The sequence below is a fragment of the Myotis daubentonii genome, chromosome 18 (assembly GCF_963259705.1).
Source record: "Myotis daubentonii chromosome 18, mMyoDau2.1, whole genome shotgun sequence".
Taxonomy (NCBI): Eukaryota; Metazoa; Chordata; class Mammalia; order Chiroptera; family Vespertilionidae; genus Myotis; species Myotis daubentonii.
This window is the reverse complement of record NC_081857.1, coordinates 30,404,824-30,419,198: the sequence shown is the minus strand read 5'-3', so window position 1 is coordinate 30,419,198 and position 14,375 is coordinate 30,404,824. Positions and strand designations below refer to the sequence as shown.

Below are 14,375 nucleotides of genomic sequence, written 5' to 3'. Positions count from 1 at the left end.
CCACTGAGTCAAACCGGCTAGGGCTCCCATGCCTATTTTAGATATAGATTAAATCTCAGTTATCCACACATAAGGGCTAACATGAATAATTTAGGTCCACAAATATTTATTAGGCATCAACTATGTGCCAAGCAGTTTGTCAGGCACACTTAAAAATTTTAAAAGTGTAAAAGAAAGGTGCCAACCTACAGGATCTGAATTCTATTTAGAATGTATCTTGTTCTCCAGCCTGGTAAGGTCTTACATGTCCTAAAGACTCAGTTTGAGAAACTTCCCTAACCCATCCAGCTAAACTGGTTGCTTCCTATACCTATTCCTGCACCATTGGGTACTAATAACATGTTTAGATTTCTTTCTTCAGACTGGAGTGCCTTGAAGGTAGGATTGTGGCTTTTCTACTTCATTTGTATCCCCATGCCCTAGAGCAGCACCTGGTACATGGTGGATTCAGTTTGGTAAATTTTGAATGAGTGAATGATAGTCAAATTGGAGATAAGATGTGAATATCAGGAAGGCCAACTAATATTACAAGGCACTTTATGATAACAGCAAATGCCAGTAAATGTTTTACATACTGACCTATAGATGTTCCAGCGAGGTTTATATATGGCCAGGAAAGATGGAATTATGGAACTTGCAGAAGGAGAATTGAACTGAATTATATAAATTTATAAAAGGCAAATTCTTTGTTTTGTTTTTTAATCCTCATCTGAGGATATGTTCATTGATCTTCAGGAGGGAAAGTGAGAGAGAAAGAGAAAGATAGAAACATCCATGTGAGAGAGAAACATTGATTGGTTGCTTCCCATACTCGCCCCAACTAGGGACTGAACCCACAACCTAGGTATGTACCCTGACCAGGAATGGAACCTGTGACCTTTTGGTGTATGGGACGATGCTCCAACCAACTGAGCCACATTGGCCAGGGCAAGGCAAGTTTTTTAAAATTGTTTGAAGCTTTAAAAAGTTAGTAGTTATATGCCGAAGGAAGTTAACTTACTAGAAGAAATTTCCAAGTGAATGTATTTCCTATGTGTAACTAATTGCAGATAGTACAGTAATTGGCAGTTTTTAATTTTTTTCCCCAGACAATGAAAGAGAAACTTTATTGAGGCTCTAAGACTACGGGATTCAGGCAGGAGGCTGCCCTGTGGGCTGAAGAGGTGGTAGAAGGGCCTTATTTAACCTTCTTGGAGCACAGGTTGTTGGTGTGGCCGCTCTTCTTGTGGCATTTGGCAGGGGTACAGTCAGGGTAACAATATAGTCATTTTGTGCTTCTGTGTCTTTGTGGCAGACCATCTTGTTGCAGTGTTCTGGGCGAGCTGACAGAGGGAGAGCTCGATGATACCACCCCGCAGATGAAACAGCAAGTGCAGGATGGACTCGTTCTGAATATTGCAGTCTCAGAGAGTATAGCCATTCTCCAGCTGTTTGCCAGCAAAAATCAACGCTGCTGGTCAGGCAGGATACCCTCTTTGTCTTAGATTTTAGCTTTGACCTTCTCTTGAGGGGTGACGGTTTTGCCAGTCTGGGTCTTCACAAAAATTGCATCTCTGCCTCCTCTGCCTCATTGAAGAGAAAGAGCTAATTGGAATTTTTTTCTTTCTGTCACTTCTCCCCTTGAATGGAAGTTCTATAACTGACAGTGAAATGCCCTCTAATTAGGAATAAAAAAAGGGAGAGAAGTCCTAGCTGGTTTGGCTCAGTGGATAGAGCGTCAGTCTGCAGACTGAAGGGTTCCGGGTTTGATTCTGGTTGAGAGCACATGCCCGGGTTGCAGGCTCGATCCCCAATATGGGGCATGCAGGAGGCAGCCAATTGATGTTTCTGTCTCAACATTGATGTTTCTCTCTCTCTCTCTCTCTCTCTCTCTCTCTCTCTCTCTCTTTCTCTCTCTCTTCCTTCTTCTCTGAAATCAATAAAAATATATTTTTTAAAAAGGGAGAGAGGATTGTTATTGAATGTTTAAGGATTGATTCTAGAGAAATAGTGTATTTTGCTACTGGACTAGCCTCTGGGGATTTGTAGTATTATTTTTTCTCTCATGTCAAAAGTTCAGTAATCAGAATCTTTAAGGGCTCAAGTAGAATTTTTGTTTTTACAGGCTGTTTTTTTTAAAGTTGAATTTATCAAGAACCAAACCTTGGAGTATCCTTGGCCCTACCTGAAAGGAAAAACAAAAAATTCATTGTGTGTGGCAAATAGACATACTGGTCTGGACCTAAAAAAATAAACATTAACATGATTGCTGTTTCTATTCAAGTTACTGTTGTTGTGCCAATATTATAATAACAGACTTTCTCTATGACTCCCTCTGCCTTTATTTTTCTAAAGGTCAACTTCCATTGTACAAGCCTTTCAAATTATTAAATTTCCCAAATAACTGTAATCCAAGGAGCCTTTTATCAGTAGCACTGAAAAGACAAATGCCAGTTCATCAGGAGTTCTCTGTGAACTTCTTCATGATCTTTATATTAGCCTTTGACTATTAATGAGACTTGTCTCCAAGAGATTTGTTTTGCTATTTGTAGGCCTGATTAAAAAAACTAGAAACTCTTGGGGGAAAAAAAGTTAAATCTTGTTCTGACACAGACACTTACCAGTAATAGTGATGGTATGTATCCACAATGGCATATGGTAAACTAACAGATTGTTTGGGGAATGGTAAATTATATGATTGCATTGAGTATTTTTCTCTTAAGTTTGATTTAGGGGAGAAAGTAGACATTCCCTGAGTATATACTGTAGTGGAGGTAGGAAACATTCCAGTATTATGTATGGTGAGTAGGAGATGTAAACATTTCTTTCCAACAATTCAAAAGATAGATAACATGTATGAGAGTAAAGGTCTTTACAAAGATAAAATCTTTGAATCTGGAATGAGTAGAGAAGTAAGGAGTAAAGGTGGGGAAGTAGGACTGGTAGATTAAGACATTAGAATTTCAGTAAATATATGATGAAATTGATGTTCCTGGAGATTTGGGAATGAATGTAACTGTCTGTACATCTAGGAGAGGACAAACCTTTTTCTCTTGCTTTTATTTTTGAGGGACTTTCTGGTAGAAGGTACAACTAAGGGACCCCCTTTATGATATTTTTCTTGAAGGCTCAGAGAGTTGAAAGACACTGGAATGGGGATGATAGAGACTGGGTGCAGGATTAGAGGACTGGAAGATTTGTTTGGGAGGAATAGAGGGAGTGTTTGAAGGAAAGATATAGGGTCTGTGTTGGACACCAGTGGAATGAAGCAGAGTATGTGGGAGAGAATTAGAAAGAAGGCAACTGATACTGTTTGAGGACTTAACTCTGTGCTAGGCACTGCCCCAAAGGCTTTACATATATTAAGTCACTTAATCCTAACAAGAAGTCTGAAATGCAGATATTTTCCCCATTTTATTTATTTATTTTTTCTTTTTAAAAAATATATTTTTATTGATTTCAGAGACGAAGGGAGAGGGAGAGATAGAAACATCAATGATGAGACAGAATCATTGATCAGCTGCCTCCTGCACGCCCCCTACTGGGGACCGAGCCCACAACCAGGGCATAGGCCCTTGACCAGAATCAAACCCAGGACCCTTCAGTCCGCAGACCGACACTATCCACTGAGCCAAACTGGCTAGGGCTATTTTCCCCATTTTATACACAAAGACACAAAGGCACAAAATGACTATTACTTACCCATGACTGCACAGCCCTTAGTAGTAGATTGGAGATTTGAACCTAGATCTGTCTAAACCCAGAGCCAATTCTGTCAATGTGAGTTGAAAGGAGTTGAAGCAGTGAGAGTGGACTTCCACATGAATGGACTTCCAATGCTTTCTCAGTTCAACTCCCTGGACTAAGTGTAGTACAGTGCAAGAGTCTGGTCTCAGGAGTCAGATAGGTTGGGTTCATGAAAGTCCTGGTCCTACCACTTTTTACCTCTGTAACCTTGGGTAGATTACCTAACCTTTGTGAGTTTTAGTGTCTTCATCTATAATATAGGGTTAATAGTACAAACAAACTTCTTAGAGTTGTTTGGAAGTTTAAATGAAATAATGTCTAAAACTTTAACACATATTACTTCTTTTCACTTCTTTTTTTTTTAATATTTTTTATTGATTTTTTTACAGAGAGGAAGGGAGAAGGAATAGAGAGTTAGAAACATTGATGAGAGAGAAACATCCATCAGCTGCCTCCTGCACACTCCCTACTAGGGATGTGCCCGCAACCAAGGTACATGCCCTTGACCAGAATCGAACCTAGGACCCTGAGTCTGAAGGCTGATGCTCTATCCACTGAGCCAAACCGGTTAGGGCTTCTTTTCACTTCTTTGCTTTCTTTTAGGCCCATGTTATTATCCCTTGGTTGTACAATTAATGATAACATAGGTCTCTTTAAATGTGGAATTTGGTCATATTTTCTTTTTTTTCTAAGAAGGTTGTATTTTGTTTCTTTCACTTGGAAGGACCCATATTAACTAAAAACAATCTGCTAAGATAGTCTTTCATCTCTCCTTCCCACCTAATCAAGAATTGTGTGAAATTTCTAAAGGTTTTTGCCCCTCCTTTTTCTCCCTGTCTGGATTCCTCTGGATCATGGAGGAGTCTCTGACCTTTGAAAATTCTTCACAGTCTTGAATGTTGTGGTTTTCCAATGAGTTTTGGGAGGAATTGGAGAGGACTCAGATACAGCTGTAATGCATCAGTGGAACCAGGAGTGTGGGTATACTGGGAGAATGAGGACACTTTGGGGGAGTATTGTAGACAAGAGAATGTAGGGTTAGTAGTTTCTCAGTCATTTTAACATAGCTTTATTATCTACAGTCGGTATTTAATTCTGGGACATTTTTCTCTGTTACTAAATAGTTGGGTACTTAGAGCATGCATACTGATTTTAATATTAGTCTGAGTTAAACAATGTTTAGGAAGAGAAATCTATTGTAAATGAGATCATATAATAATCATAAGCAAATATCTTTGAGATGAGCCATTGTTTTAGATTAGCCTGTTTACAACATTGATTATTTGATTATCAGCAAATACTGTGTGTGTGTATGTGTGTGTGTGTGTGTGTGTAGTGAGGTACTAGTACAAATTCAGTTCTGTTCATCCAAACAAAAATTGAGTACCTATGAGGTACCTGGATGTCAGGGATACAGGATGAACAATACAAGATTCCTGCCCTTAAATTGCTCATGGTTTCGTGGGGGAGATAAACTAGTAAATATATACTAACACTGTGCAGTGTGATACATAATATGATAGAGATAGAGTATAAGGGGTAGCACAAAGGAGGAAGTGGGCAATTTAACTTGGGAGGTCAGAGAAGATTTTGCAAATGAAGTAATACTCAAGTTAGTCCTAAAGAAGAGATAAGAATTCACATGCTAGACCAGGAGTCATTCCAGGCAGAGGGAACAGCGTGTGCAAAGGAACTGAAATTTGAAGCACATAGTGCACTTGGGGAACTGCCAGTATAAGAAGGGGAATGATGAGAAGTAAATAAGGCTGGAGAGTAGGATAGAGCTGATCATGAAGGGCCTTATTTATCATGTATAGGAATTTGGATCTTACACTTTAGTCATGGGGGATCCATTGAAGAATTTGGAGCAGTAAGATATAATACTATCATATTTGCATTTTAGAGTGATCAGCCTCCATAAGCAACCACTGTGAAGAATGGCTGGATAGAGGAAGAGGGAAAAATAGCTAATGGAAACTATTTCCTGGGGTCCAGGTTATGAAAATCTGAGAGAGAATAAAAGAGATGTAACAAGTGGAAGGTAGAGGATGGATTTGAAAAATTTTAAAGGTAAAGTTAGTAAAACTTAGTAAAAGACTACTTGTGAGTGAGGATGAGGCAAGAGAGAAGTTCAGGGTGACTCCCAGGCTTGGGATTTGGGTGATTGGGGAGTGGGGAGTGATGGTACCATTTGCTAGAATAGGCAATACTAGAAGAAAAATAGTTTGAAAGGGTGGGGGACAGACATAAAGAATCAGCTCAGGTTTTAATGTGCTGAGTGTGACGTGCATGTGGGATTCCCAGGTGAGTTGCAAAGAGTTTGGGGCTGCAAATACATTTTAAGTCGTCAGCATTTGGGTGCTCAGGGGCATGTATGAAGTTTATCATAGAAGTGATATAAAATAAGAAGATGGAAGGCCTGAGGTTAGAATTGTGGTGCACTACCTTTAGTGATGGCACAGGAAGAGGAACCCACAAAGGTGACCAAGATGCAGAGCCAGAGAGGCAGGAAGAGTGGTCAGTAAGTATCAAATGCTACAAAGAGATCATTTTAGATAAGCAGTAAGGAAGATTGTTGATCTTATCTATGTCAGTGCCATTCTCTTTCTTTTTAAAAATTCTTTGAAATTTATTTTTCAGTTATAGTTGACATAATATTATATTAAGTGCACAACACAGTGACTAGACATTTATATGGATTGATTATCCCAATAAGTCTAGTATACATCTGGCACCATACAGTATTATTGACTATATTCCCTATGCTGTATTTTACATTCCTGTGACTATTTTTATAACAGGCAATTTGTACTTAATCCCTTTCACCCTTTATTACCCATCACCCCTTTCTCATCTGGCGACCGTCAATTTGTTCTAACTGTGACTTTGTTTCTGCTTTGTCTGTTTGTGTGTTTTTTTTTAAGATTCCACATATAAGTGCATTCATATGGTATTTTTTTCTCTGTCTGCCTTAGTTCACTTAGCATAATATCTTATAGGCCCATCCATGTTGTGTCAAATGGCAAGATTTCATTCTTTTTTATGGTCAAGTAATATTCCATTATATATATGTACCACATCTTTATCCATTCATCTGTTGATGGACAGTTAAGCTGTTTCCATATCTCAGCTATTGTAAATAATGCTGCAATAAATAAATGGGTGCATATATCTTTTTGAAGTAGTGTTTTGGATTTCTTCAGATAAATATCCAGGAATGGAATTGCTAGATCATGTGGTAGTTCGATATTTAATTTTTTGAGGAACCTCCATTCTCTTTCACTAGAAGGCCATTTGGGTAGGTTGAGGGCTGAATATAAGGGGAGAAAGTAGCATCAGTGAATGTCTATTTTAGGAAGTTCTGTAGGGAGGAGGAGACTAGCAGCCAGCAGGTAGGGGCAGGGGAGGAAACCTGAAGGAACTGTCTTGCTTTGTTTTGTAATTTTTTTCTGTGAAATTGGAGGCAAGGTCATCTGCCAGGAGGAAGAGGTGATAAGTAGGAGGCTAAAGGAGAATGGTGAAAGTATGGGATAGTACTGAGAAGTTTGGTTGAGGTACCAAGTCAATAAAAAGACAAGCAGTGTTTTATTGAAGGAAATGAGACTGAATGCCGTTTATTTGTAGTTGTATTGCTCTGCAAGGTTATGTGATCTTGTCTTGCTCAATAGCCCCATTTAGGAGCAAAGAAGTTGAATGTGGGATCTGTCCATATTGGGCAGAAGAAATAGAAGGATAAGGATCTAGGTTTTTACAGGAAAATAAGTTATCAGTCGCTGGGTTCATGTTCAGGTAGGCAAGAAGGGACAAAATAGAATCTATTCATTTTTCTCAGTCTTCACTGCTATCATTTCTAGTCCAGCTCACCATCATCGCTTTTGTAATAATATTCTAAATCAATTCTCCCTAAATCCACTTTTGTTTCCTCCAAACTATTTTTCTCATTGCAAGTAGGGTTATTTTTTTTTAATAATTCAAGTTCAATTATGTCCTGCCTCTTCTTACAACCCTTTAATGGCTTCTCATTACTTTTAGGATAAACCTGAGTCTTTAACAGGGTCCACCAGGCCCTCTTTTCATCCTCATTTTGCATTCATCTCTCTGTTCCTTCCTGCCACAGAATGTCGATATATTTTTCCTCTGCTCAGAACACTCTTTCCCAATTTGTCTCTCCAGTTTCTCTACTTACTCTTTGATTCTTTGATGTACTATCACTTCCTTGGGAAAGCTTATCCTGACTCCATATGGGAGATAACACCCTTGCCCTCAACATTTCTTTAATAAATTATAATCGTGACATTTTCTGGTTTTCTTTTTCCATACTGGAAGCTTTGTGAGGGTAGAGATTGTAGTTCACTGTTGTATTTCTAACCCTGATCATAATGCCTAACACATATTAGGCACTCTTGTTGAATTGACCAATAAGGTGATTAAATATTTGGATGTCTTAGTCTGAGATGAGGATGTTTTGAGGTGAGAGAGGAAGTTTAATAGTAGAGAGGAAAAGCTGGAAGGAGATGAGGTTGTGGCTAGGGTAAGCTGTTGGGAGTTGAAGATTTAGAGGTAGATGGTTTCAGGAGATAGTAGAATCCAGGATTGAACTGTTGGGATAGAGATGGAGGTCTTCAAATTTGATGAGATTATGAAACTCTAAGGCAGAAATGTAGGTGGATTGTTTAGGTGGGTGTTGAAATTGCTGAGGAAACTGGTAGAATTTGAAATGAGGACAATATAACCTGGTATCTAAGTCTTGAATAAATATGAGAGATACATTAGTGAATGAATTAAATGGTAAGACTCATTGTGGTTCTGGGAATAAATAAAACCCTAGTCCCTTGGTAAGCAGTGTGGTAGATAGAACATGTGTTCAAAATGTCTGGGTTCAGATTTTGAGCAACCCATCTGACTTTTACAGCCTTATTTTTTCTTATTTGTAAACTGGGAAGAATAAGCCTGCTGCAGGAGATTTGTCATGAATGATTAAGGTTGTGTTTTTGAAAGTGCTTAGTATTAACTTGTGTTTTTTTAAAAAAATATATTTTTTATTGATTTCAGAGAGGAAGGGAGAGGAAGAGAGATAGAATAATCAATGATAGAGAATTATTGATTGACTGCCTCCTGCACACCCCCTACCAGGGATTGAGCCCACAACCCAACCTGGGCATGTGCCCTTGACCGGAATCGAACCCTTCGGTCCACAGGCTGACACTCCATCCACTGAGCCAAACTGGCTAAGGCTTAACTTGTTTTTTATTCTTGATTGTTGGCATTAGTTCAAGAGGGCACCGAAGTAAAAGTAGGGATGAGAGGCGAAGATAGCAGCATAAATGAATTTGGAATAAGGTACCCGATTTAATTTATTCCACATGTTGAGTTCATACTATAGGGTCAGCACAAATATTCACAAATGAATACAGGTAAAAGCAAGTACTATTACACAAGAGAGGATTTTGTAAAATAAAGGTCACTTGCTGGCTCATAACATTGCAGTGTTGATCCACAATAAATTTTCATGTAAAGAAATGCTTAATCTAATCATTTTCAATGAAAATGTCATCATTCCTGGGGGATTTTGTTGTTGTTGTTCTGGAGAAGAGAACAGGACCATTATGTGAAAGGTATAGGTGGGAGAGGGCTGGTGACTTAAGTTTAGAAAAGTATTTCCTATCTATTAGAGCTGCCTAACAATAAAATGGACATCCTGGCAAAGGATGAGTTCTCTATCAGAGCTTGTATTTGGGTGGAGACTGGATGATTGATCTATCAGATATAATAGAAGGCTTCTTACATGGGGGCTGACTGTGGATTAAATAATTGCTGAAGTCCCTTCCAATTGGAAGATTGGAGGATTTTGACTCCATTTGAGATTTGTCTAAATACCATTCAGTCAACAACTATTTGAGTGCTGCTTCTGCTTCTTTTGAAGGTTTGAAAGCCAGGCTCGTTTGCTTCGTTTCCTTCCTGTGTTCTGAGACAGTGCCAAAGATTGAGTCTCAGTCATTGCCTTGGATATTCCCATTTGGAATTTGAGAAGCTCAAGCCAGGTGTTGGTCGTGATGTAACAAAAGCTGCTGTCCTCACCTGTTGGGTGGGGTTAGGGTGGAGTTCGTGGCATGCACCTGGAGATATCAAATATAAGAATGTGCTGCCAAGAAGTATGGTTTCGTGCTTTGAGATTTTTAGCAAGTCAAGATGTATGATGCTTTGACATTGATAGTTTTCATTGGCTTCTCTCACTCAGAAGCCTGTGTCTGGCTGGGAAATTGCCCCTCTGCCTGTGGCTTAATCAACTCTTATTGAGCACTTTTTTGCTGATTCCTACTTGTGTGTTTATTGTGTATTTCCCACATTCTTTCAGGAGGTTATTAAAGTGGCTTTACTAAGTTTCTTTGCATGTTTGTTTGTTTGTTTTAGAGATTGAAATTCATTTTCAAGCATGCTCTTGGTTTGGGATTATTGATTCATTTCAGTTATATGGGCTGCTATCATCTCCTGTGACCTAAGACAGTGACTAAAATGAACCCAGAGAAGGAATTCTTATCTGTATTAGGGGAGGGAAAAGCCACTCATTCATCTATGAATTCTGAAGGAATTTAACTCAAGTATTGAGTATAAGGAACGAATATATTTTAAACATTCTGAATTTGAGATATTGTAGGCAAAAGTTTTTTTATGTATTTGTAGCCTTTTCTGACAACTGTGATATTGAAATGGAAGTAAATTAGACATTGATAATACATAGACCAAAAGAGAATATAAGTATCATAGTTTATGAGGCTGTAGTGAACTGAAGTTCTTTTTTTATTTTTTATTTTTTTTAAATATATTTTATTGATTTTTCACAGAGAGGAAGGGAGAGAGATAGAGAGTTAGAAACATCAATGAGAGAGAAACATCGATCAGCTGCCTCCTGCACATCTCCCACTGGGGATGTGCCCGCAACCCAGGTACATGCCCTTGACCGGAATCGAACCTGGGACCCCTCAGTCTGCAGGCCGACGCTCTATCCACTGAGCCAAACCGGTTTCGGCTGAAGTTCTTTTTTTTAAAAAAAAAAAATCTGGAAAGGATTTTAGAAGTCATTGACTCCAAGTCTAGGATATAGAAGAGGCAACTAAAACCCTGTACATAATTTAACAGAAGTCAGCCAGCTAATACATACAGGTGCAGGCAAAAACCGTATGATATGAAGATGGTGGAAGTAGTGACAGTAGAGCTGATGTCTTTTTAGAAAGGAGAGTGTCTAAAACTTCAAGAGTTGGACTGGAAAGGCCCTTAGAAATAGAGGAGTGATATGAAGAACTCTAGAATTTCTGATCTGCTAAGTTAAGACTCAAATAGATTAGTTCGGTGGTAGCTAATGTGGAGGTTCACTTAATCATTTATTCATCAGGCATTTACTGCTTATGATATTGTAGATATTAGATGCTGGGGCTATATATATGAACAAAACATTTCCCGTCACTCGTAGATCTCTTGTACTACTGGAACAGTACAAGAGAGAATAATTTCTATTTTGCTGTCTCTCTCATATAAAAATTCATTGTCATCAAGTTAGTGATCTCTACTGGGCTTATAACCCCCCAAATGATTGCCTTAATATTTCTAAGGAATGCAGAAAATCAAGATCTGATCACAACACTAAACAAGCTATGACCTGGGGTCAAGGGCGGTATGAAGATAAAAGTATCTTACATATTTCTGAAGAGACAGACACTGTTACCTTATAGAATTCTACTTTTGCCTTCCCCAAAAGGCAGATTGGTGAGTGTGGTAGGGCAGGTGTGTACCTGATGACTTTATGAACAAATTTTCTTCTACAGAGAATTGTAAACAACCTGTCTGATACGGTAGAATTTAGTTAGAGATTGTCCTTCACTCCATTATTGCTTCCTCAGCTGGGACTACTAACTTCAGAGGAATGTGGATTGGTGCCAGGCTGTCAGTCAGGGACACAGTTTCTGCCAAAGTCAAGTCTGAAAGAAGAGATCTTTTTCAGGTGAACTTATTTGGCAATCATTTGTCCTGGGTGGAGTTAATAGACAAGGATTGACTTTCGTTATGAACCGTTGTGATCTCCACTCTGTGTAATAACTTATGGTTTTATTTTGAGTTGTTCTAGCTATCAGTTTGTTTCTCCCATTTCCTCGGCTGGCATTAGAAGAGTGGTCAACTGTAAAGTTATTTAGTGTATAGTATTCATTCATTCATTCATTCATTCATTCAGCAAATATTTACCGAGGGCATGTATGCCAAGCACTGTGCCAAGTGCCAGGTGATACATGCTGGGGACACAGTCAACAGTACACACAAGCTCCTTGCTTTTAAGAAACTTACATAGTAGAGGAGAAGGCTAGATAGCAACTAATTAAAATTATTTCAGAGTATATCAAGTGCCAGGAAGGAAATAAACAAGGTGCTATGTTAGAGAATAATGCAGATGGGAAGTTCTTCAGGGTGGTAGTCTGCTGCTCCCTTGGATAAGCAAACTGATGGGTAGAAATGTAATACTCTAGAGCAGGGGTCCTCAAACTACGGCCCGCAGGCCACATGCAAATACAAATATTGTATTTGTTCCCGTTTTGTTTTTGTACTTCAAAATAAGATATGTGCAGTGTGCATAGGAATTTTCATAGTTTTTTTTTAAACTATAGTCCGGCCCTCCAACGGTCTGAGGGACAGTGAACTGGCCCCCTGTTTAAAAAGTTTGAGGACCCCTGCTCTAGAAAGTGGGGGGAAAGCATTATTTGGAGTGATATTATGGTTTTGTGGTTAATGTAGTAGTTGAGAAATTAATATTAATAAGGAATTAGGAAACTGAGTGTTACTCTTCATAATAAATTCAATTGAAATAAATAAGCTAGGATAGTTCATTTTCCCATTTGGTTAGGAAGCTGCTGAAATTGGGTTATGCTCATCCCATTCCAGTGTAATTTGAGCCTTAAGTGTTTATTTCTTCCTCAGGTGGAGGCTTGAATTTTGATCTATGACCTCCCTACATCCATTGCCTGAAAGTACTTAATGATCACATGACCCTGGACATGGATGCTGTCCTGTCAGATTTTGTTCGTTCCACAGGAGCCGAGCCAGGGCTGGCCCGAGATCTCCTGGAAGGTAAGAGGTCATTGGGGGAAAATGAGAAGAAAGTAAAATGTGACACCAGGATGATTTGAAACATTTAAGGTGATTGGGAGGACATTTTATGTATGGTAGACTTTACATTTAAGTTACTTCTAATAATCTACTCTGTGTATAACCCACCATATTTTAAAATGCAAGCTCCTCCTTTCACCTTGAGTTTTTTTAGGGTACCTTTCGCTACTGCCAATTTATGTTCAGGTAATACAAGTAAAGTTTTATATTAGTTCACTAAAAGAATAACTCTAGATCTTTCAGACTTCTTTACATATAAATCACATGGGTTTTCATATTTGGTATCATCCATGGTTTTGTTTCTGTCCTTTCCAATTTTATATGGGTAATTCTATGTAGAGTGAATTAATTTAATATTCTCATTTTGCTGTTTTTATTTACTTACATCTGTATATACATATAAGTATGAATATTCTATATTTTATTAAGGTCATTAAGGCTTGGAATCATGCCTTGTGGGATTCTTTGTTTGGAATCATTATTAACAGATGCTTTTTTGATGATGACAATATATGGTGATGCAAATAGATAAGCCTTTGGTGGAAGGGGCAAGTTCTTAGTATACAAGGGTAATTTTTTAAATTGTCAGCCCTTAGAAAGGTGTGACAGTTTGATATTTGCTTAGCTGCCTGTGAGTAGAGCCTTAGTTTGGAAGTAGAAGATCAGGATTTAAATTCCCAGTATTATAATTTTAAAACTGAGGTTCAGAGAGGTTAAGTAGGACTTAAACCTAGGCAATCTGGTTTCAGAGTCTAGTTCTTAACAATTATATTACAAATTAATGCTTGCATGTTCTCTCTCTCTCTCTCTCTCTCTCTCTCTCTCTCTCACACACACACACACACACACACACACACACAAATACACACCTCCATACCCATGTGCACATACACTCATGCTATGAAATGTAAGAAATGCTATGGAAGTGTAAGAAACCAAAATTAAAGAATGCAGAAAGGCCTTCCTGAGGAAGTGACATTTGAGCTGAACCCAGAAGGATGTGTAGGAGTAGCAAGACAAAGAAATGTAGCTGAGAGTCTTATGCAGAAGAAATAGATTATACAAGGATCCTAAGGTGAAATTGAGTTTGGCACATTGGAAAAACTAATATTGAGTGAGGTAGGAAGACTGGAGCAAGATAGGCAGGAAATAGAAAGTGGGGGGCCTTTGTAGGTAAAGAGTTTAAATTTCACTCTTTTTTCAATGGGAAGCTGGTGAAGGATTTTAAAACAGGAGTGACGTGATTGGATTTGAGTTTTTAACAATGTACTGGTTAAAGGATATAGAACGGATTGGAAGGTGGCCAGAGAAGAAGTGGTAAAATCAGATAAGAATATTTCAATAGTTTAGGTGAGAGATGATGGTGACTTGAACTAGAGTGGTAGCAGTAGAGTGAGAAGTGGATGGATTTAAGATACAATTTAGAAGGGGAATCAAAGGACCTGATGTCATTTTCTCTCTGTCTCTATCTTTCTGTCTCGTACTTTTTTCTTTAAAAG

General features: G+C 38.4%; 1 protein-coding gene across 7 annotated transcripts in view; it reads left to right on the top strand.

The window, feature by feature from the left end:
* Positions 1-14,375, top strand: part of OTUD7B (OTU deubiquitinase 7B) — a 58,701-nt gene that overhangs the window by 19,778 nt on the left and 24,548 nt on the right. Inside the window, exons 3-4 of one of the 7 annotated variants that reach the window (XM_059675452.1) lie at positions 11,622-11,722; positions 12,688-12,837. The exons of 5 other annotated variants lie outside the window; for them this stretch is intronic. In XM_059675452.1, coding sequence (XP_059531435.1) covers positions 12,753-12,837 — 85 coding nt within the window. In that variant the 5' untranslated portion in view covers positions 11,622-11,722; positions 12,688-12,752. The remainder of the gene's footprint in view (positions 1-11,621; positions 11,723-12,687; positions 12,838-14,375) is intronic. One more of the 7 variants, XM_059675451.1, reaches the window with a different exon arrangement.